Source organism: Aphidius gifuensis, linkage group LG1 (assembly GCF_014905175.1).
Source record: "Aphidius gifuensis isolate YNYX2018 linkage group LG1, ASM1490517v1, whole genome shotgun sequence".
In the NCBI taxonomy this organism is placed as follows: domain Eukaryota; kingdom Metazoa; phylum Arthropoda; class Insecta; order Hymenoptera; family Braconidae; genus Aphidius; species Aphidius gifuensis.
This window is the reverse complement of record NC_057788.1, coordinates 1143093-1168033: the sequence shown is the minus strand read 5'-3', so window position 1 is coordinate 1168033 and position 24941 is coordinate 1143093. Positions and strand designations below refer to the sequence as shown.

At 20.5% G+C, this 24941-nt stretch overlaps 1 protein-coding gene across 4 annotated transcripts; it reads right to left on the bottom strand.

Annotated features, from left to right (window-relative positions):
• Window positions 1-77: 77 nt before the first annotated feature.
• On the bottom strand, window positions 78-24366 carry LOC122860755 (nuclear factor of activated T-cells 5). 4 transcript variants are annotated; one of them, XM_044164711.1, is made up of 6 exons: window positions 9138-9365; window positions 4662-4849; window positions 4333-4624; window positions 3475-3993; window positions 1244-3390; window positions 78-1165 (listed from the first exon to the last, which is right to left on the bottom strand). In XM_044164711.1, the coding sequence occupies exons 1-6, from the start codon at window positions 9265-9267 to the stop codon at window positions 446-448; spliced, it is 3996 nt and encodes a 1331-aa protein (XP_044020646.1). In that variant the 5' UTR covers window positions 9268-9365; the 3' UTR covers window positions 78-445. The 4 variants fall into 4 exon arrangements, with proteins under 4 accessions (XP_044020646.1, XP_044020643.1, XP_044020644.1 ...); XM_044164708.1 differs by lacking the exon at window positions 9138-9365 and adding an exon at window positions 24149-24366 and having other exon boundaries at window positions 4333-4849; XM_044164709.1 differs by lacking the exon at window positions 9138-9365 and adding an exon at window positions 9955-10040 and having other exon boundaries at window positions 4333-4849.
• Window positions 24367-24941: the final 575 nt, after the last annotated feature.

Genomic DNA, 24941 nt, shown 5'->3' with positions numbered 1-24941 from the left:
TCCAGCCGAAATTTATACATTTTTCATATAAATTTTCATTTCAATATTGTTTTGATATATTTTTCAATTAAACAACACCAATTTATAATTAATATTTAAAGGCACCTTGATATAGGCTGGCAGATGATACAAATTTTTTCAAATAATATTTAAAAATAAAAATACTTAAAAATAATTCAAAAATAATATTAATAACAATTTTGTAATTTTTTTTTTTTTTTTCGTCACGTTTTTCCCAAACGCCCGTCTTTAACTTAAATAATCAATAAAAATAATAATAATTGAAAACGATAATTTAAAAAAGAAATAAATGTTTAACAAAAAAAAAAAAAGTTTGAAAATAAAATTTCCCAGTAGTAATAATAATAATTATGAATATTTTAACAAATCATGAGAATTACCCAGAAATTACTAAAAAAAAAAATGACTGTTTCGTTACATTTTTTTACATGAGAAATGAACCTTGATCAAAACAACTTGGATTAATATAACTCAAAAGATCATGTTCAGACATTGATGTTAATTCTTGTGGTAGCATTGTACCAGTATCATCAGTTTTTCTACCAACATTTTGTATTTGTACATTTGTTGTTGATACTGTATTTGTAATATTTGTATCATTAACAACATGATGATTTGTCGTAACAGGTATATTTATTGGTGGTGATTTTCTAGCAACTTGTTCAACAATACTTGTTCCATTATTTGATGGTGATTTTGGTAATATTTCATTCATAGCATTATTCATTAATTGTGCACTTTGTGTTGCAACACTATTTAATATATTTTTAGTTGCAATAATAGCTTGTGCTGTTGTTGTTGATAATGGACGATTATTAATAATATCTTGTGTTGCATTTGTTATGACATTTGTTATAGCTTGTTCAGCAGCATTTGTTAAACGTTGTTGACATGGTTCTTGTGATGCACCATTAGCAAGTGCACTACTTGCTTCAGCAACAAAACCAGCTGGTTGATTTAACATTGATCCAATATCTTGTTGTACAGCTTGTTGCATTGCTTGTGCTGCTTGTGCTTGTTGTACTGCTTGTTGTACAGCTTGTACTTGTTGTACAACTTCATGTGTTGCTTGTTGTACTGCTTGTTGTACAACTTCATTTGTTGCTTGTTGTACTGCTTGTTGTACAGCTGGTACTGAGTGTACCTGTATTTTAAATAAAAATAATAATTAATATTTAAAATTTGTTTATTTATTTATTTATTTTTTTATTAATAGACTTACCTGTTGTGCTGCTTGTACTTGTTGTACAGCTTGTTGTACAACTTGTGTATGTTGATAAACTTGATGAAATACTTGTTGTTGTGCTTGTTGTACAGTATGTGCTGCTTGTTGTTGTACTTGTGCAACAACTTGTTCAACTTGTTGTTGTGCATGAGCAACAACTTGTTCAACTTGTACTTGTTGTTGCATAACAACATCCTGTTGACTCATTGGCATTTGTTGTATTGGTTCATTTGTAACTTGTAATAAATCATGTGTATTAACATTAACTGTTGTTACATTATTATCTTGCATTGTTTGATGTAATCCAACATTTATTGTTGTTAATAAATTACTATTATCTGTTGTAACATCATTTGTTGATGATGTTATTGTATCAGTATTTGATGTAACCATTGGAGTTGGTAATAATACTTCAAGTAACATTGTTTTAACTGGTATTGTTGAATTTGAATGATTATTTTGTTGTTGTTGCTGTTGTGAATTTGTCATTGTATCAACATTTGTTAATGGTGAATTTGTATTTGTTGTTATTGTATCCATTGATTGTATCATTTGATGTGAATCAACAGCTGAATTAACTAATTCATCAAGTTTAACTGTTGCTTGATTTGGTGCTAATAAATTATTTGTATCATTTTCTTGTTGTTGCTGTTGTTGTTGTTGCTGCTGCTGTTGCTGTTGTTCTCTTGTACTTGATATTATTGATGCACGTTGTTGCATTGTATCAACAACATAATTACTATCTTGATTATTATTATTGTTGTTATTATTATTAGTTTTATTTGTTGATTCAATATGATTTAAATATTTTTCAATACATTGACTACTTTGATTTGGCAATGGTTGTCCAACAGGTGTTGTTGTAAAATTACTTAGTGTATCATATTCATGTTGTTTCATACGTAAATCAACAACACCAGATAATGATGTATTTGTTACATTATCATTTGTTAATATTGGTGATGTATCTCTATTAATATTGTTATTGGTATTATTATTACTATTATTATTATTATTACTGTTACTATTATTGTTATTATTATTGGTATGTGAATTTAAAATGTCAACTTGTGTTTGATTATTAATAATATCAACAACATTTAATAATCCAACATTTGTATCTTTGGTTTGTAATGTTGTTACTGTTCTTAATAAATTATTTTGCGAAGTTGAATCAATTGTTGCATCAATATCATTAACTAATTGATGCATTGGACTTGTATTTGAATTACCATTTGATGTTGTTGTTGTTATACTTTGTATACTTGTATCACTTACCATACTACTTTCACTATTATCATCAAGTAATTCAGATTTTAAATTATCAGGTATTATTATTTGATGATTTGTTGATGAACGACGATTTAATAATGAATTTGTTATAATATTATTTTGTGTTTGTGATGGTGGTGGCATCATAATATCTGTTGGTGGTGTTGTTGTTGTTGTAGTTGTTTCTACTGGTGGTATTGAAGCTGTTTGATTTGTCCATATCATTAATGGTGCTACTTGATTAGCAACAACTGGTGATATTGTTGTTGCTGTTGTTGAATCATTATTATTATTTAATATATCTGTTGTTGCTGTTGTTGCTAATGATGATGATGATGATTGATGAGTTGGTGATTGTATTGCTGATGGTGATGATAAATTTGTTAAAAAATTTGTTGTTACATTTGTATTTGTTGTTATTAGCGTTGGTACATTTGATGGTGATAATGCTGTAGCATTATTATCATTACTGTTATTATTATTATTATTAATTATTGTTGTTTCAATTTTACCAATTGTTGGTCCAGGTGGTGTTGATGTTGCTGTGTAAAAAAAATTATGTGGTTCACTTGTTTTACCAGATGATATTGCATATAATTTAACACATATTGTTTCATTTAATGTAAGATCTTGTCTTCTGTATGGTGGTACAATACAAACTAAATGTGTTTGTTGAAGAAATTCTTTATCTGGTATTACTGAACATTCCCAATGTTGTTCAAGTACATTATTTGTAACTTCATTATCAATTTGAAATACAATTCTTGTATCTTTTAGAAAATTTTTTCCTAATATAAATAATTCAATACCACCAGTACATGGTGATGATGTCAATGATTTTTTAGATATTTCTGGTATACCTGGTGGTTGTGCTATAGAAAAAAAAATACAAATATACATTAAACTATATTTAAAAATAATTAATATATATTTAAAATAGTAAAAAAAAAACTTACTACAAACAATTGGCTGTGAACAAACTTGTAGTGTTTCAATGGTACCATCAGTATTTGTAATTGGTGTACGAAATACCATACGACAACGTGTTGATTTTTTTTTACTTCTACCTTGTAATAAATTAGCTTCTTGTGGAAATCTATGTTCAACATCAACATTACGTTCTTTTAATATACCAACACAATCACATGTTACAAGCATATCTTTTGTTGGATCCATATCAACTTCAATGACAATAGTACCATCAACTTTTCTTTCAATACATGGTGTTGAATTTTTACCACTAACACGACATGCTTGATAAAACATATGTGGTGCAACACGTCCAAGATCAGTACCAATAAATACTTGTAATGATGTTGGTTTATCATAACCAAGTAAACGTACAGTTGGAAAACCATTACCAGTACGATCTTTAACAGCACCACGTGAACCCTCTGTTTGATAACGTGCACGATGTTGTTGTTCTGGTTGACACATTATTTGTAATTGTATTTTTCCATCTCTCGAAACACTTGCTGTAATTTAATAATAATATAATTTAAAAAAAAAATGATAATATTATATTATTTATTGTTTCATTTTAAATAATAGTAATTTTTTAAAAATTAATTTTCATCAAATTATAAAAGAATAACAAAATAAATTTATAAAAATTGTAAATTTTAGTTTAATGATTATTTTTTTTTTTCATGGAATCAAATAAATAAGACAAAATAAATTATTTGTCCTTTTTTTTTTTTTCATTTGAATTGATTTTGATTTGATTTATATTTTTTTGCTTTTCCTTTCTTTTTCAAAATGGATAATTAAAAAAATTACGATTTAAAAGAGGCGATCGCAACGCGGACACGTACAAAGTTGCGAGGTAAGTGTGATGGGACCTTGATGAGTTGTTGATGGTCTTTTTCCATAAACACCTGGTGATGAACGTGGTCTTGTAACACCAATAACTCTTCCAACGCTTCCATTATTATTTGTTCTTGTTGTACCAACATTTGTACTACGTATTATTTTATTATCTGTTGTTCTACCACTACCATTTTTAGTTACTTCAGGAAATGTAAAATTTGCATCTTCAGATTCAAGTTTAATATCCATTTTACGACGTTTACTATCTTCTTCACCAATTGCACCGTTATTCCAAGACTAAAATTAAAATTAATAATTATTAACTGCTTAATGCAGCTAATGGTGATCTAGCTGGTGAATGATGCTGATGTACTTGTTGTTGCTGTTGCTGTTGTTGTTGTTGTTGTTGTTCAATATTTTGTTGTTGTTGTTGACGTTGATGAGAAAATCTCCTTGTATTATGATGACTCGAATTTGTTGTAATCGAACTTGCTAGTAACGGTGTCCCTCCACCAACATTACCTGTAAATTAAAATAAATAATTAATATTTTAAATTAACTATTTTTATCACATCAATTATATAAATAATTTAATTAATAGCTCAATATTATTTATCCCTTTATAAAATATAAGAAATTGTATTTTTTCATTTCTTTTAAATTAATTTTTCATTTTGTTATTCAATCTTTTTTCATTAATTTTTTTTTTTTTTGTCAACATGATATATAATAGTGGATACTTCGAGAATGACAATTGTTAATCGTACAAAGTTCAGATAAAGAAAAAATAAAAAATTTTGAAAATAAATTTTAAATTATATGTTAATTTTATTTATCCTTTTTTTTTTTCTGAAATATGCATCAACAATAAATTCAATTATCATAGTACTTTTTTATTTTTTTTTTTTTTCAATCTATTGTATTTATATTTTCAAAATATTATACCTGTTCTTTTTTTGATAATTGAAAAATTGAAAAAAAAAATTATGTAAGTAATTATTTATGTCAATTTCGAGCTGAAAAAAAATTTTTCAATTTCATTTTTAAATTAAATTATCGAATGATAATATTATTAAAATCATAAGACAAATTTAAAAATATATTTAGTATATTTATGTCCAAAAAAAAATAAATAAAAAAATAATCACGTGAATACCGGGTGAATAAACGATAAATTTACAAAATATTTATCCATGGTCAATTCATACGCACGCATTCACGTGAATATAAATGCATGACGCACGTGTACGAATATATTATTTATAAAATAAATAAATAAATAAATAAATAATAAATTAATCCCGCAAAGAGTTCAAGTACCAAAAATATATTTAAAAAAAAAACATCCAATGGAAAGAGGCTTTTAAATGAAAATACAAAATTTGCAAGAAAAAAAAAAAACCATATTTCCAGTTCATATTTTTTTAACATTTATATTCATTGATAAATTTACTGAATAAAAAGTAAAATTAAATAAAAGCTAAATAAATAAAAGTTAAAAAAAAAAAATTTAATATTATGACAAACACTAGACATAAAAAAATAAAAAAAAAAATTAAATTAGATAGACGTACAATTTCTATCTATAGAAACGCAGTATTGTTGGCAAGGATAATTGAGCACGCCATGGGGTGGTTGGTTTAGTTGGGTGGCTTGATAGACTTGTTGAATGATGATGAGATGAAACTAAATGACACTGTTCTATTTAATTTATTATTATTTAAATGTAAAAAAAAAATTAAATAAATAATTATGGAAAATAACATAAAAATGTCAACGACCGTTTATTTGTTTATTATTTTTTTTTAAAAATATATTTAAATTAATTATATAAATAATTATTTTTACCATGTGAATAAATATATATATTTTATAAAATATTATTTTAAATTCTATTATTATTATTAATATATAAATTGATGATTTATTTATTTTATAAATTAATATTTACATTATTATAATGTTTTTTTTTTCTTTTTTTTTTTATTATTTGGTTTACTTGGCATTTATTTATATGTCTCTTTGAAAAATTTACACTTATAGAGTGGCTTCTTGATAACAAGATCGATAAACATTATTACTATTAAATTGTAAATATACATTTGCGCTAACTGTGACACTCCTGATGTCTCAAGGATACATTATATGAGCTTTTTTTTTTAATTTTTTTATTATTTGTTTATGTCTTTGTCTATCGGTTATTATTCCAGTAGGAATATTTGAAATGAAAATGATTCATTATTATTATGATTTTATTGAATTTCTTTATATTGTTAATTTTTCTAGGAAATTTTAATGCATTTTATATTCTATTTGCACAATTTTCGATTAATAAATAATAATAGTCCAATGTTTCTTAATGGGCATCGAATTTTACATATGATGTTAATTTTTCTAAGGGAAATGCAATAAATAAATAAATGAGTAAATTAATAAACATTGTTTATTTTGAATAAATAAATTTTTGTTTATAAAATATTATTAGGGTGGATTTTTTCAATACAGAAATAATTATTATAATTAAATTTAATAATTTTATAATGTTCATTTTCCAAGGGGACGAAAATGCATCTAAGTTTTGTCGTACAATAAATAAATAAACAAATAAATAAGTGAATAAAGAAGTGAATAATTGAATATTGTTTATTTTAGATAAATAAATTCATTAAATATTATTGGGGTAGTTTTTTTTAATTACAAAAAATTAGATTATAATAATTTAATTGAATAATTTTTATATTCTTTTTATTGGGATTGTTATTTGTCATGCAATAAACGAAAAATATTTAAAATTTTACGTAAATAAGTGCTATCTATTATTGGAGTAAATTTTTCAATAATAATAATGATAATTTTGCATTGTTCAGATTGTTTAACTGATCTGTATTATTATTTTGAAAATATTTCTTTTTTATATATTTCTAATATTGTTTTTTTTTTTTTTTACTACTCTTAGAATTTATTTAAAAATATTTTAGTAATGTTTGAAATATCATTGATATTAATATCGCATTATGCAAATATCAATTTATTATTTATTTATATTTGTTAATATTTGAAATAAAAAACTTTCACACTCAAATGAATATATCTGTTATGAAATTTTATTTCCCCACATTTTGTATCGGATGTTTTTTTAATTAATTTTTTTTTTTCAAATGTTAATAGTTTATGAAAACAACAAAAAAAAAAAATTGTCGTTCAACAATGATAAATTCTGTGAACTAGATAAATTTTATAAATATATTTCTACATTTTTAAAATTTTTCTAAAAACATTTTTTGTATTTTTATAATTTATCCACTATTATTTCAAATTTTTTTTCAAATAAATTATAACAAAAACAAAAAAAAAAAATATTCAAATTGTTTTATCAATTTATTTATTCATTCATTAATTTTTTTTTTTTTTATCCTTGAACTGTAGATAAATGTTCTGAGAATGTGACATTCTTAGGGTATTAAATATCTCGAATGTAATTTTTATATTTTTTCAACTCAACATGATGAAAAAAATTTACACAAATAATAAAAAAATAAAATAAATAGTAAAAATTAATCACCTGATGTATTTTATAATAATATTGTTTATAAATAAACATTAAATTCAATTGAAAAAAATTTATTTCAAGATGGAAATTGTAATTTAACAAAAAAAATAAAAAACATTTGTATTTAATATTGCAATAGCACAGCAACAATTATCATTCCAACATTATCAACGATTTACTTTTCCCTCTCTCTCTTAATCTCTCAACAATCATTTCATAATTTTATTCCCCTTTATTTATTTATTTATTTATAATTATATTTTTCTTCATCCGCATTTATTATCAATATTTTTTCACAAAACTAAATGACGTACAAAAATCTTGTATAATACCAACAACAATAAATTAAATATTTTTTAATAACAAAAAAAAAAAAAACCACATATATTTTAAAACGTAAAATATATCTATATTTAAATACTAATAAACAAAAAAAAAATTATTCTTTATATTTACAAGTTTTTACCTTGATGTCCCTGAGATCCAGATAAATTTTTATAAAAAAAATAATTAATAAGCAATAATCAATGCAAAAAAGAGAAAATTTATTTATTTTAATTTTTTTTTTTTTTTCTCGTTGTTGTAAATAATACTACCATGTTTACGCATTTGCAATCTGGTGAAAGCAGTGGATGTATCAATTTATATACATACAACGATAATAAGAAAATTTAAATTTCAAACTGGTATAAAATTAATCCTCATTTAAATAAATAAAAAAAAAATCAAAATTAAGATTATAAAAAATAATAAATAATCCATGTCAATATATAAAATAATAATTTTATAATTTTAACAACCTAAATTATTACTTAAATTATTAATTAAATTTAAAAATATAAATTAACAATTAATTTTACACATAATTTTACTATTATTAATAAAAATAAATATTTATAATAATTGTAATAAAAAGAATTATTATTAATTATCATAATAATAAATTTTAAAATGTTATAAAATTTATTTTTAATTGTTTAAATAATTGAAATTAATATGACTATAAAAGTAAGAAAAAAAAAAATTGATAAATAATTAAAATTTATAGCTTTTATTATTATTATTTTTATAAATAATTTTTATAATATTAATTATTGCTATTATCTTTTAATTGACAGATGAATTTTTTATTATTTATTATTATTATTATTGTTAATTTATAATAAATTGCAATTTAAAAAAAAATAATGTTTTTCTTTATATTTTTGTTTTGCTTTGTTTGTATTTTTGATGAGAAATTTATATAATTACATAATTTACCATAAAGATAATAATCAGATAAAGGATTATTGGAAAATTTTTGCAAAATCATCCCTTTATCTATATTTGATTGTATATAACCAGCTCCAACCCTTCGTGGTTCTCGTTTCTTCTCAAAATCCGGTGCCATTAAATGTAAAATTAGCCAATGATATTTATAAATGCAAAAGAAAAAAATTTGTAAAATTTAAAATCACTTGATTTTCTCTTTATAATGTTATTTGAAAAATAAAAACAATACAAAAACACAATAAATAATATTGAAAAAAATATTATTATCACAATATATTTTTCACTGGATAAAAAATTTTTAAAAAAGTTTTTTTCTAAACTTGAAAATGTTTTTTTTTTTTCTTTTTATACTTAAAAATGTTTTTAATAAAACAAATTAATGATATTCGTCTTGATTATTTATTCACATACACACGATTAATGAATATTTTTCAAACTTAAAAAAAATATAAATAACATAAACAAGTTCTGCAACTTTTAATTGCAGTCCAATAATGTATATCCTTTTTTAAAAATCTAATTTTATATTCACAAATTCCCGCCATAACACCAAAAAATCATCTTAAAAAAGTATCTTAAATATAAATAAATAATAATTATATTTAATAATAATTAAATTTATTAAAACACTTATTAAAATTAAAACAATAAATCAATCAAACAAAAAATAATGTAACAACGTCACAAAAATTTGCAAATACACTCTTAATTATTTTAATTAAAATATAAATTAAATTAATTAATGTTGTAATATTAATTTAATTAATTTTATGTATTTTAATATTTTTTTTAAATATTAATTTACCGAGAGTAAAGATGATTAAATCGAGATCATTTGAAGCCACGACGCAAACTGGTGGACTTCGTCATTTCGCATCGTTGCTGGCACAGTGAATAGCAAGTAAATATACCCCCACTAATATTATTCTCTTCAACATATATATATATTAAATATACCCACATATAAAATTTATATATACATATATAAAATAATGATTGGATGTGATCCAACCAGCGACACAACAACGACAAGAATTGCAAAAAAAAAAAAAAAAAAATTCTCACTCATTTGCAACAAGTCTCGTCCCACAGCTATTTTTTTCTGTCTTTAAATATTTTTATGTATTTTTTTTTATCATTTTTAAAAGATCGTTTTATACCATCCCCTATTATTATCCCTCTTTACATTTATGTGTCTCTCGAGTATATTTTTTAAAAGATTTTTTTTTCGTTAAATTTTTTTTTTTTATAAATTTTTTTTTTTTACTTTTTAATTATTAATAAACTTAGTGAGGGTGGGGGTTAATTTATTATTAATTAAATAGATTAATTGTTAATAATTATTTACAATTTTAATGATATTTTCTTGGATTTGACGATTTTTTTTTTTTTAATTGATCGCTTTTATATAATATTCTGGTATTTTTTTTTTTTTTTTCTTTTTTAGTTTATAATTTTTTTTTTATTATTGTTATTAATTTTTCAAAGAATTTTTATTGTTGTTCATTCTAGGATTTGTGATAATTTGTTGATTGTATTTATTTTAATATTTTATATATTATTTTTTTTATGCTTTTCAAGGTTTTTCAAAAAAATTTATTCAAGTAGATGTTTAATTTTTAAATTGAGAATTTTTTTTTTTTTGTTTTTTGTTTATTAAAATAATTATTATTGTAAATTGTTTGATGGTTATTATTATTATTTATTTATTATTTATGAATGAAAATGAGGTGAAAAATATTGATAAATATTTTTAATGAATTTTTTAAAGAGATATTTAATTTAATCAAAAAGTAGGATATGAAATTTAAGATACATAAAATTTTATTTTGATAAATTTTTTTTTTTTGGTAATTAAAAAAAATATACATATAATATTGGGTGTTTATTTATAAATGTCTGGTTTATTTTTATCATTTAATTTTGTGACTGATTGATATAGATAACCAGAAATAACTTTTGTAATTAAAAATAATTAATTTTTGATTTAAAAAAATTTCATTTCTTGATTTTCAATAATTTTTTTCGGCAAATAAAATTCAAAATTAATTGAAAAAAATTATCAAGCTTGATTTGTAACTAATTCATTAATAAATAGTATCAATAATAAATATAAAAAATAAAAAATCAAGTGTGTCTATTAAAACATGATTAAAAAAAAAAAATGAAAAAAAAAAAGTTGTATAACGTGTTAACTTGTGCTACAATATTTATTATATAATAATAAAAATTAATTGTTGCATAGATACAAGAGGTAATTGACGATACGACCTTTAAATAATAGAATGAAATAAAAAAATAATAATTAGTATTTGTCTGAAAACAAGTACATGAGAAAGACTGTATAATGATCTCAAAGATAAGACGACGAAATTTTGATGAGAGATAAAATTGTCAGTGATAAAACATATGCTATTTTATATTGTAATTTTTTATAATAAACAAATTATAATAATCTTTTTCTTTCATCAAGACATATTTATGCATAAAAAAAAAAAAAAAATTTCACACTTATAAATTTATCAACATTTCATTACACTTTGTATCAAAAATGAATTTTCAATTTTAAAATATAATTTTTAATAATAAAAATTAATTTTTTCTCATTGTAATTATAATTTGTTTGTCATTTATTTATTTATAATTTTTAAATATATATGTAATACATTGAATGTAAATAATTATTTAACACAAATTAAATTTATATAAAAAAAATAATCAGTAAATTTTTTTTATGATTAATATCAAATTGGAGCAATAATTTGAAATTGATAATGATATTTTTATACAAGTTAAACACATGTTTACAAAATTATCAAGCACCTTGATTTTCGATAAAATATCTGATGATTATAAACCCTTGTAGTAGTAAAACAATAAAATAAATAAATAAATGCTCATGAAGATTCAATGATAAAAATTGAAATCAGGTCAAATTTTTTTGTATTACTTTTTAGAGACAATGAAAATTTATTGATTCATAAGATCTACCGTTTTTTTTAAAAAAAAACAAAAATTATAAACAATAACAAAACAAGAGAGAAAAAAGTGTAAAACTTTTTAAAATTTATTTATAATTTTAATTTTTCTAATTTTTCTAATTATTTAGCAACAAAAAAAATTTTTTTCTACATTTTATTAATGAAATTGGTTAATTATTAATTAATTAAAAATAAATATATAAATATTTATAATGTTATTGTATTATGAACAATAAATATACAAATTTTCAAAATAAAAATGAAAAATAATTTTCAAGTATAATTAAACAATGGATATATAATTAAATTTAGAAAAATAAATATCAATATTATTATGAATAAATGATATTAAAATGTTTATCTTCGTAAAGAAAATTTATAGACGAATCGAAACGACGACGACTTATTGACCTCCTGATATTCTAATCGAGGTTTCGCGCCGGATATTCAAAGCAAATGAAACGCAATTTTTATTTAAATACAAATCGTTTAATTCATACACACATACATAATTATATTTTTAATTTTTTCTTTATATTATTCCCCTTTGACAGAAACTTTTTCTTTTATTTCTGTTTGGTATAAATATTTTATTATATTTCTTTGAATAACAAAAAAAAAAAAATTGAAAAAATTTATTTTAAAAATCTTGAGGATAATTTTCAAGTCAAAGTCCAGATACTTGGACATAAATATATATAAGAGAATCATTGAAAAGGAACATTCACCTCGACCTTGAACCAAGCCGACACTGTGTCGAAAAAAAATTGTTAAAAAATATAAAAAATCATTGTAGTCAGACAGAAAAGTCGTTGCACGCGAAAATTATCAATGTAAATATCCACATTTATTGTTTTATTATTTATTTATAAATATATTTATTGTACTCAAACAAATTGCAGTGTTCTGTTTGATAAAAATATATTAATTAGTTTTTTAAATAATTATATATACAAATTATTTATTTTGTAAACTTTTTACAATATCAATTAGATGCAAATTTTTTTATTAAGTTAAATTTATTTATTTTTTGATATTAATGTTTTTTTAAATTTTTTTATTTTTCATTAGATAATATACTATAATAATAAACAGGATAAAATTATTGCTGAAAAATAAAAACAATTATATCGTTATGTATTATACCTCTAGAAGTGTCTAGAAGGTTAGCACACCACAATAGACACAAACTAATATAGTTAGAGCTAAAATTTTATGTTTCTTTTGTGCTATTTTTTTGTGTAACTCGCGGATTTTGTGCTTTTATATATTTTTTTTTATGCAACGCTGTGCTAGCTTCATATTAATTTAACTTCTTATTACTAATCTTTAGTTTGTTAACCAATATGTTATGTTTTCATTCTACGTTTGAGTTAATTTTTTTTTAAATTACTTTTCATTCAAATAATTTCTTTTTTTTTTCTAAAAATGTTGTGCTAAAAAAATTATTTCAATAAAAATTAATAAAAAAGTAATTAAAATAAAAAATTAATTTAAACGTAGAATTAAAACACATAAAAAGCATATAATTTTGGTCAAGAGTTTACTGGAATAAGTTAATTATTAAGGAAGTTGTGCTAGCTTAATATTAAGCTAGCACAACATTATTCAAAAAAAAATTATTTAAATTAAAATTGATTGAAATAAAAAATTGATTTAAACGTAGAATTAAAACACATAAAAAACACATAATTTTGATCGAGAATTTATTAGAATAAGTTAATTATTAAGGAGGTTGTGTTAACTTAATATTAAGCTAGCACAACTTGCATAAAAAAAAATATATAAAAGCACAAAAATCGCGAGTTCTACACAACAACAGCACAAAAGAAGCATAAAATTTTAATTCTATATTAGTTTGTGTCCATTGTGGTGTGCTAACTTTCTAGAGGTACGAATTATGAGCTTCAAAATTATCAAGTTACTTTTTTTTCGTTTTTTTTTTTTAAATTTTATTTTTCACGTGTTAAAAATATAAATATTTAAATTTTAAAATAAACAAATATTTTATTTACAAATTGTTAAAAATTTAAAAATTTATTTGACTATTAAATATCAGGTTGTTGCCAATATTATATCAAATGAAAAAAAAAAAAAAATTCAATAAAAATTAAAATGTAAAATTGGAAAAGCTAATAAACGTTATTCAATTTCACGAAAATAAAAAATTTGCAATTAGACAATAAATAATACGTGAACGATTGAGAATAAAAATTGAAAAAAAAAAAGTTATAAAACGGAGTATTTTAAATAATTTAAATGCCAATGAAAAAAAAGCCAAAAAGGGCATTTAAATTACCAAGAAAATTTATAGGTCACCCTTTTTTCCAAGAAACAAAATTAGACTAAATTTAAAAAACAAAAACCAGTTTTCAAGATAAATAAAAAAACGACCCTATTCTTGGAAAATATTCATTGTAAAATTTATTGAATGAAATTTAAAAAATGCACCATTATAAACGAAATAAAAATGAGCAATAATTAAATTAAAAAAAAAAAGAAAAACGTTGTTTCAAGTGCATAAAAATATGAAATAAAATTAAATGACATTAATAAAAATTTATAAAATGAATAAACTCATTAAGAATCTAGATAGTAATAATTGTAAAAGTAATAAAAAAATAAAAATTAGGTCAAATTTTCATGATTTTACAGATGATGTTTGTTTTTATATTTTTAAATTTTTCTTATCGAAATTTTATCGGTGCTGGCTGACACGATTTTCAAAGATAATATAGAGGCATGTGTCTATTTATTTATTTATCCATTTATTTATTTATTAATTTATGTTTGCAAAGGAATCATTAGATAATCGTGTACATGTTGTGAGATCAATTAGCGTTCAGGTAACGCAATATAATTTAAACGGTCAATACTGACGTCAATCTATCCATCGACAATGACCATGAAGATGCAACATGTGCAGTAAATACTTAAATAATAATAAAAAAAATAAATAAAAACAATCATTAAAAAATAAATAACTCAACAATCACAGTATCATTGAAATCTTGATTTTGTTTTTCAAAAAAAAAAAACACGCTAACAGAATAATTCTATATTTATTATAAATAAAAATAAAAAAAATTAAAATCTCTGTAAAATAATAATAATTTTTTATTTCTTTAAAAAACTGGTAAATAATTTCCAAAAAAAAAAAAAAAACAAAATTGATTGGCTTATTATTTATTCATGTAGACATAATTTTCAGAGCATAATAATTTTTATTTATTTTAAGAAATCATATAAATTAATGAAAAAAATTAAATAGAATATGAAAAAAAAAAAATTTGTACTCATTATTCAAAGAATGTACTTGTGAATCATCATCATTAATCATTGCAAAATAAAAAAAACAATGTAAAAAAAAAAAAAAATTACTTAAAAATATAGAAAATACAAAATTCAAAAAATCATAATGTTTAATGATTTTTAAAAAATTAACTACTATTAATAAATTTTTATTTTTGACATAAAAATTTTAACATTATTGCTTGTTTAAATAGTAAAAAAAAATTATTATTTTCTATGCATAATACAAATTAAATTATTGCTTTTTTAACGATTTTATAAATTAATAACTTCTGAAGAATTATTATTCAACAATTACAGTCATTTTTATAACAATTAAAAAAAAAGAAAAAACCCAGTGAATAGAAAAACTGAGTATATTTATTGATACAAAATAAAAAAAAATCATAAAGAAATTGTGTAACAATAAATTAATTAACTAATTGATCGAATTTTTCTTTTTTTTTTTTTTCGATTATTTATTATCTTTTTAATTGTTTATCAATTGCAGCTAATAAAAATATAAAAATAATTTTGGTATCTATAATAAAGTTGACTCATTATTATGATAATGATTATTTTTCGATTTGACCTTGGATTTGATCAATACCTAGAAGCCACACCTGACCGCAAAACATATCATACGTAATTGCAGGAAATCGAGCACATATCATCTTTGGATTTTCCATAATTGTTATGATAAAAAAAAAAAAAAAAAAATACCGACTATCGATTAATTAACTATAAAAATAATTATACCGGATGATTAGAAAAAAATTGAATAAATTAAATAGCAAGTAAAATGATCAAGTAAATGAATGAAATAATTAAATTTTGACTTTCTAAAAAAATCAATTAATATTATTATCTTCAAACCTAAATTTCAATGAATAAATAAATTAATTAATTAACAAATTAATTACCAGAAAAATATATATAAATAAATAAAGAAAAAATTTAAATTTTGTCTCTTAAAAAAATCAATTATTGTTAATTTTTTTTCCATTTTTCAAATTAAATTTATCATCAATTTTATAATTTTTCAATGATAAATAATAAAAATCTTGTAAACCCAATTATTGCCCTTGTAATGTATATGTATTTTTAATTAAAAATAATAATAATAAAAAAATGAAAATAAAAAAGAAAAATTAGGACTCAATGTTTAATGAGACTGGTTTTTCATTGACGTTCTACATATACGTTTGCGAGGTCAATATATCGAGATAAAAAATATCTTTAAACATTTCACGTTTTTTAAAATGGTCAACAACAAATGTTAAAAAATATATTCAGGGCTGGGTCTTCCTTAGTTGAATTGAAAGTAGTTGCACCAGCTTCCAATGCAACCGGTTTATTTTGTTTTTTTTGGAAAACAACGTTATATACAAAAAAAATTGTTGAATTTGCAAAAAAAAAAAATGGCAAATTAGATTATAATATATATTTTGTTATTAGAAAAAAATTAAGTTATATATGATTGTTTTTTGTCAGGAAGATTATCGTATAATAAAGCAATAAATTATTGTCTCAATTTACTCATAACCATCAACGCATTATATTTATTTTAATGTAGACTTTTCTGGATATCATAAACAAATAAAGAGCCTTGTAAAATTATCATCAATGTCTTATCTTTCTTATCAACATTATTATTTTTTTAATTTATTATAAAAAAAAAAAATACATTTGATCTCTCTTTTTTTCTCTCGAGTATATTGATGGCAATTTGTCATTGTCGTCGTAAACAAGTAAAAGACAAAAAATTAGATTTATAAAATTCATCGTAAGAGAATTTTTTAAAAAATATATAATTGCAGTACACAGGATTTGAAATCGAGTGTTGAGGTATCTTAAACATTCAGTCAATAAAAACCGGTTAAACAACAACATAATAATAATGTTTAAAAAATAAATAAATAAATTTTTTTTATTTTTCGTAAATCAAATAAATTATTGCAAATATAGAAAGTTATATGTATAAAAATTATTTATAATAATAAAATTGATTGAAACTAATTTAATAATTAATTAATGTTAAAAAAATTATAACAATATTATTATTTATTTAATAAATAAATTAAATATCTGCAATTTTTAAGTTTAAAAATTTTTTTTTTTGTTTTTCTTTTTATTTAATTATTTATTTATTTAATTAATTATTATTATTAAATTGTTGTTGTTTATTATGTAGTTGACATTTTATTTATATATATTTCTGAATATTTTTGGGTTAAATTTTTTGAAGGCCCATTGGATATTCAGAGGTGAGACAGTCAATCAAAAACTGGCATTATTTAAAAGTTCACCAGACGAGAGAAAACGTAGTAATACATTGAGTTAATATACACATTTATTTAACATACCGACATTTAACACAACAACATTGTGACAATAACATTTATATATTATTGTATAGTAGTATTGTACACATCATTTAACGCAAATCTCGTCTGGTACTGGACAATGACCCGGCTTTGCTTATTTATTCACTCTACTCTATATCATCACCCTGTCCTCTTTTTTATTATTTTTTTTTTTTTTTCAAATAAAACAATAATATAACTACAATCAATCCAATAAATACAATAAAAAATATTATTATTATAACAGTTTATATTTCATTTGACAAATTCAATGGTGAAAAAAAAAAAAAATTAAACGAAAAAAAAATTTTAATAAAATAATTCTCTCTGTATACATGAAAAAAAAAAAAAAAATATTTATTTATTAAGTTCATTTAAATAATAATATTTAACAATTGATAAAAAAAAAAAATGAATAAATAATAATAATAATTGTAAATTATACATTTAATCGAAAAAAAAAGAAAAATTTTTATATAAAATGCGTATTTTTTTGTATTAAAAATTGTTTAATATATTTTTTTTTTTTTTGATTATTTAATTGATAGATTATTAATAATTATTATATATTGTTAAAATAATAAATAGTATTTTTTTTTTCATTTAAATAATAAGCATTGTAAAGCTTGTAAGTGTGTAGGTGAAAAAAAAAAAAAAAAATGAAAAAAAATTAATTATGTATTCAGTTGTTGAAATAATGGTGAGTTTATTGTCTTTTATCTGGACGTCATAAAAATAAATGATAAATATTAATAATAAATAAATATTAATAAATAATAAAAATGAGAAAAAAATGTGTATCAAAATAAAAATAAAAGAGTTGGATGTAATGTGAAGAGGTCTTGTTAAAATGATCTTGTTATTTTTTTTATTTATTATTATTTATTTATTGTTTATTTAAATAATTTTTATTGTCATTTTTCTATTTACCCAACTAATGCATGGATGGCTGATATTGTCAACAAGTGTATTGAGGATACAGAACAGATTCAATGACTCAGCATTCACCTCAATTAATTTATCACTGTCTCAACTCGAAATGTCATAGAGAGCAAAAAAAAATTATTTCTATTCTATTTTAATTCTATTTTTCGAATTATGATTTTTTTTAACTATGATGGAGTTGAGCTATCCACATAATTTTTTTTTTATTAAATTGTCTATGATCTAAGCTAATTGAGGAAAAAAAAATATAATTTTTGAAATGGTCAAAGGGGAGTAGGGGGTGGATTTATACGATTTTACGACGACTATTGGTTTTTAATTTTTTTAATTATGATAGAGTTGAGCTATCCTCGTAATTTTTTTTTTATAAAATTGTTGAAGACCTAAGCTAATTAAGAAAAAAAATTAGGAATTTTTGAAATGGTCAAAGAGGGGTAGGGGGTGGTTTTTAATTGTTTTTAATCTTTTCACCCCCCTTTGACCATTTCAAAAATTTCTATTTTTTTCCCCAAACTAGAAAAAAAAAAAATTACGAAAATAGCTCAGCTCTATCATAGTCAAAAAAATTAAAAACAGTTACAATCCACCCCTTACCCCTCTTTGACCATTTCAAAACTATCCAATTTTTTTTCCTAATTAGCTTAAATCCTCAACAATTTAATAAAAAAAAAATTACGAGGATAGCTTCAGCGTCATACTTAGAGACAAAATTTGGAATTTTTCGCTGGAAGTTATATTTGTTAAAAAAAAATATTTCTAAAAAAAAATTTCACAAAATTATGCTTCTAATATTTAAACAACACCAAAATACAATTCTCATAAAATTTTCAAGTTTCAATTTCAATTATTTTTATTTTTTTTTGCAATTTTATATTTTTCTCAAGCTTCAAAAGTCAATATTTCTTTTTCAATAAAAAAAAATTGTTAATCAAATAATACTAAATAAATGACTAATCAATTTATTCCAAACTATTATTTGTTTATATTATTTCTATTGTTGCTATAATTTAATTTAAAAAAATTCCTATTATTTGTAATTTTTTCGTTGTATCAATTGTTTTTTAAATAAAAAATAAAAACATTTGTTAATAATTGATTGTTTAAATATTTTTTAATTTCTTTAAAATCATAATTTCATTTATATTTATGAAGTATATTATTATTTATAAAGCAGCGATGAGAATTATCAGTAGGTAATTGGCCTCATATCACTGCATGTGTTTTTTTTTTTCTTTAATTTTTTTTCTTCAATAACTGTCCTCGCTTCAATTTCTTCACCCTTTCAAGATAACGATTAAAACATCGCTCATTTATACACTTGAATCAAGCATTGTCATTTTTATTTTTACACAAAAAATTAAATAAATAAATTGCAAAATAAAAAGATATTAAACTAGCGACACGTGTTAAATGCAGAAAAGTCAATTAAACATTGAACAATGATAACGCTATTTTAATCTAAATATAAAATATAAATATATTTAAAATCTAAACTTCAAGTATTCAACAATCTAAAAAAAAATTTTAAAAATTTTCAATCAATTTTCTCATTGATTTATTTATCAAGTTATGTAATAACAAAAAAATAAATAATAATAATTCAAGTCTTCAAGATCAATACGTCGAATCAAAATAAATAAAAAAATAAAAAAAAAAAAAAAAACATTGCAAAATTATTAAGGGCATTTGTGTGTTACGTCGTATAATAAACTACACAGATAGAAACAAGTAAAAGTCATGATAATAAATTTTCTAGAAGACTGCATTGAAGCATTGAGACCGTTGAATTAATAATCATAAATGTATAATGGCTCGAGGAGCACTGAAAAAAATTATTGATATATTAAAAAAATTTTTTAATCATATAATCATACAGGAGTGTGTTGACGGTTTCAATGTTGTTGATTAATATCAACGAAATATTTGAAATACCTAATTTATGTTGCAAATAAAATACTTGAGATATTTAATTATGTAATTTTTACAACTAGGATAATTTGATTATCAAGATAATCGATTATTGATGACAAATATGATAATAAAAAATATTTATTAACTCAAAAAAATTCATTTGTAATTAATTTATAACGATTAATGATCCAAAAAATTATTTAAATTGTCTAATATTCGTAAATTCATTAAATATTTGAGAAAAATATTTTGATTAGTTATGAAATTTCATAATTAAATGACTTTTTTTATCTGATAGATAAACTTGAATGCTAATTTATTTATGAAATATGGTGTAATTATATTTTATCAATAGCTTTTATTTTTTTTTTTTAAATATATTATTTTTAAAATTTTTGGAATTTATGTTTCTCAATTGAAAAGTATCATTTACAATAAATTATAATTGATTTTTTCAAGTACTAGTTATTTTCATTTATATTTAAATTTAATTTTAATTTTTTTTTTTAATGAATTTAGTCAGTTACATTTTTATTTTTAGAACAATTTTAGATGATTTTTAAATAAAGATTTTTGAAGTTTTTATAAACTATAGTCTATTCTTTCGGGTGTAAATTTTAATCATATTTTCTTATCAATTTAAAAATAATATAATAAAAAAATTTATGAAAAGGATTTAAAAAATTGAAATTAAAAAATGTTTTTTTAAAAAATTAAATTATTGTCGAGTAAATTTTGTATTTTTTCATTTATTTATCAGACAATAATAAATGATTTTGTGTATATTTTTTAAATTTTATTTTGAGCTGAATTTTGACTTTGATAAGGACATTTAGTAAATACAAAATTGACATATGTATTTATTGCAATATTTTGTATGCATGTTACACAAAAGTCCAATATCAACTTGTTGAACAGTTACGTTTAATAAATGATTCTCAACAAGTCTTATACTGTCTGACTATGGACTTTGTACCCCATTAAACTGTGTGTGATATTCTCAAATGCCAACGTATTATATTTTATTTAAAATTCTTCAACAAATAAAATCCAACTGATCAAATTTAAACTAGAAAAAAATTTAAATTTAATCCAAATAAAATAAAATAAAACATTATAAAAAATATATATGTTTTTGTGTCTCAATTTCGAACAAATATTCAAATTTAATCTTCAAAATAATAAATCACAGACTTTTAAATATTAATAAGAAAAAATTTAAAAATTTAAATAAGGATTATAAATTTTTATTTGTTATTTGTCATGATAAAATTTAGAAATTGTAAATTAAATAAAATTTTCTTTATTTAATTTACAAAATATTTTTTCTATAATTTCTTTGAAACACGTGGTTATTGTTAATATTCAAATGACCTTGTAATTGACAAACACGTGATAATGTATTATTAGTTGTTAAGTATATTTAAAAAAATTTATAAAATAGAATTGCAAGCACATGATGAATAAATAAAAATTGACAAAATAAATAAAAAATTTATGATGCATCAAGAGACCTACGCATTGATGATGATGATGATCAACAAGATTTTATTTTTACCAATGTTTTATTTTAAGGTGGATCAATAACATAAAAATAATTGTAAAAGTTTTAATAGAAATGAAATAATTTTATTTCGTCATCACTAATATTATCGATTTTATCTAATATATATATTTTTTTTTTTGTCAAAACAATTATTTATTTGTTTTGAAAAAATAAATAAACTACATGTTATTGCAAAATTATTTATAAATACATTTATGAAGATAAATTATTATTAAAAAATAATTTAAACAACAATTTTTATAAAAATTCAAATTAATTTAATTTGTTTAGATTGTAAATTTTTGATTTTTTAAATTTTTTAATATGTAAATTAATAACTTTATAACACTCCGTTAAATAATTGAAAAATTTTAAATATTTTTCGATTTTTGTTTTGAAAATTAATTTTTTTCTATTAAAATTTCATCGTCGATTTTTGTAAAAATTTATTGATTTGTGTAATCAATATTTTTAAAATTTTTTTAACATCATTTGTTTGACAATTAAAAATGATTTTAATAAAAAATTTGAATAAAATTCATTATAAATAATTAAATATCAAGCTCAATTGATAAAAGGAAAAAAAAAAAATTTTGAATATGCAAAAAGAACTTGAGAAACATAATTATTTGAAAGGCAATTTGCAATTTGCAATTTTTTTTTTTTTTTGCAGATTGACAATGATTAGTTCTACATTACAAAGTCCTTGAAGTAAATTATATTTCATTTCAAAATCTCAACTTGTCATAGCATAAAGTGATAAAATATATTTGAAAAAAAATTAAACAGAATATTATTTTTGAATGAATAAAATAGAAAGAAATTAAGATAAAAAATATAATCTAAATATAATTTATTAATAATAAATTAACAAAGATCATTCTAGAATATAATTCTTTATCATTTGATAGCAAACACACTTTAGTTTGTTTATAAATCCATCTTTTTACACAGATAAGGTGCAAAGTAACAAGAAAAATAAAAGCAATTCTAACAAATACAGATAAGACTAGTTGCTGAATGTCATAATGCAAAAACTATTTTACATTTTGCTGCTAATAAATAAAAATATACAAAATTATTAAAATTAAAATTTTATTATTATTGATGAAGGATATTTAAAAAATCTTGACATAAATATTATAAATAAATAAAATAAATAGAAAAAAAATAATAACGAGTTAACAAAAGATTAAAGTTCAAATCAATCATCAATTCATTACTGACTAATATTAAAAAAACATTTAAACTACTATTATTGTCTTTTAAACAATTCATCTAATTATCGGTAATAAAAAAAATTATTTAAATATCTCAAACATTGTTCAATGCAGTTGAATAAAAAATTTAAATTTTAACGACGCATATTTGTCGATGTATTTTTTTTCTATCGTAAAAAACAAAACTAAAAAAAATAAAATATTAAAAAATAATGTAAAAAAGTATTTGTCAATATTATTTTTAAAAAACTAATGATTATTATAAATAAATAAAAATATTACTAAATAAATAAAATGGAGAAACAATCTAACCTCAAAATAATGAAACATATTTTTCGTTAATTTTTTCAATAAAATCAGCTGTTAATTGAGTTTTTTAAATGAATACTAATTACTGTACTTTTATTAACATTAATAATCAATTAATAATAATAATACGTACCAAGAGCAAAATATGATATACGCATTAATATTATTTTGATAAAAAAAAAGGAAGCATCTGGTATAAATTTTACTCCAAAAAAAAATAAAAATAAAAATACCAATCTCTCCGTAAAAATAGTAAAAAAAATATAACAAAAAACCTTGAAAAAATATCAACAAGTAATTTTATAGTTTTTTAAAAATATTATTTTTTTATATTGCAAAAAAAAAGGTCCAAAAAAAAATCCCATAAACAGGTAAAAAAAATATAAATAAAAAAGGAAAAAAAAGAGATATGAAAAGTTGTTTGACTTACCGGCCGTGGCCTTGGCGGTTTTATGCCTTCGGCTTTTTTTATCAACACGTTGATTTTTTAATAACATTATATTTCACCTGTACCATTTAACAGTACAACAATCACTTTAATTTATGATAATTATATTTTTAATTTAAGCTATTATCATTTAATATAATTTTTTATTCGAGCAGCACTTGTCGCGACAATGCTCAATTTTTTTCTTCGCGGCCATTTCTTTTTTTTTTATCTCAAAAACCTACCTTATTTTTTTATTTATTTTTTTTTTCTTATCAATACATACATGTATGAGTGACGTCATGAATAATATCACGTGTGTGTCACATCATCATATTAATTATTATTATTATTTTGGTGGCAGCACCATCCGATGAGAAAAAAAAAAATGAATTTTTTAAAAATATTTTTTATTTCGATTGATTAGATCATGAATATTTATGAAAAATAATTGATAATTATATTGATTAATTGAAAAAAAATAAAAACATTAATTAGCTTGTGAAAAAAAAATAATAACAATTTAAATTTAAATAAATAATAATTAATAAAGTAATTTTTAAATTAGAAAATGAAAATATATTTAAGGTGTATATTTTGTGTTTATCAATAAAATTAATAATAATTTTTGTGAAATAGTTTATTTTATTTTTATTTTATAATTAAGCCGTTTATAATATTGTGCGAATATATTCAAGTGGTTAATACATTAGCCACTCAATTATTTATTTATCAATAATTTAGTTTGTTATTTTTTTTTTATTTAAATAATATTATCATTACATTTATTTCAAAT

Bases quoted from the DNA above. Each gene is read 5' to 3' on its own strand.
- LOC122860755 (XM_044164711.1), bottom strand. From the start codon at position 9,267: ATGGCACCGGATTTTGAGAAGAAACGAGAACCACGAAGGGTTGGAGCT. The intron at 3,994-4,332 runs GTACGTGTCCGC...ATTAAATTACAG, and splicing joins CACACTTACCTCGCAACTTT to CAAGTGTTTCGAGAGATGGA. The intron at 1,166-1,243 runs GTAAGTCTATTA...TTTAAAATACAG, and splicing joins AAGTACAAGCAGCACAACAG to GTACACTCAGTACCAGCTGT.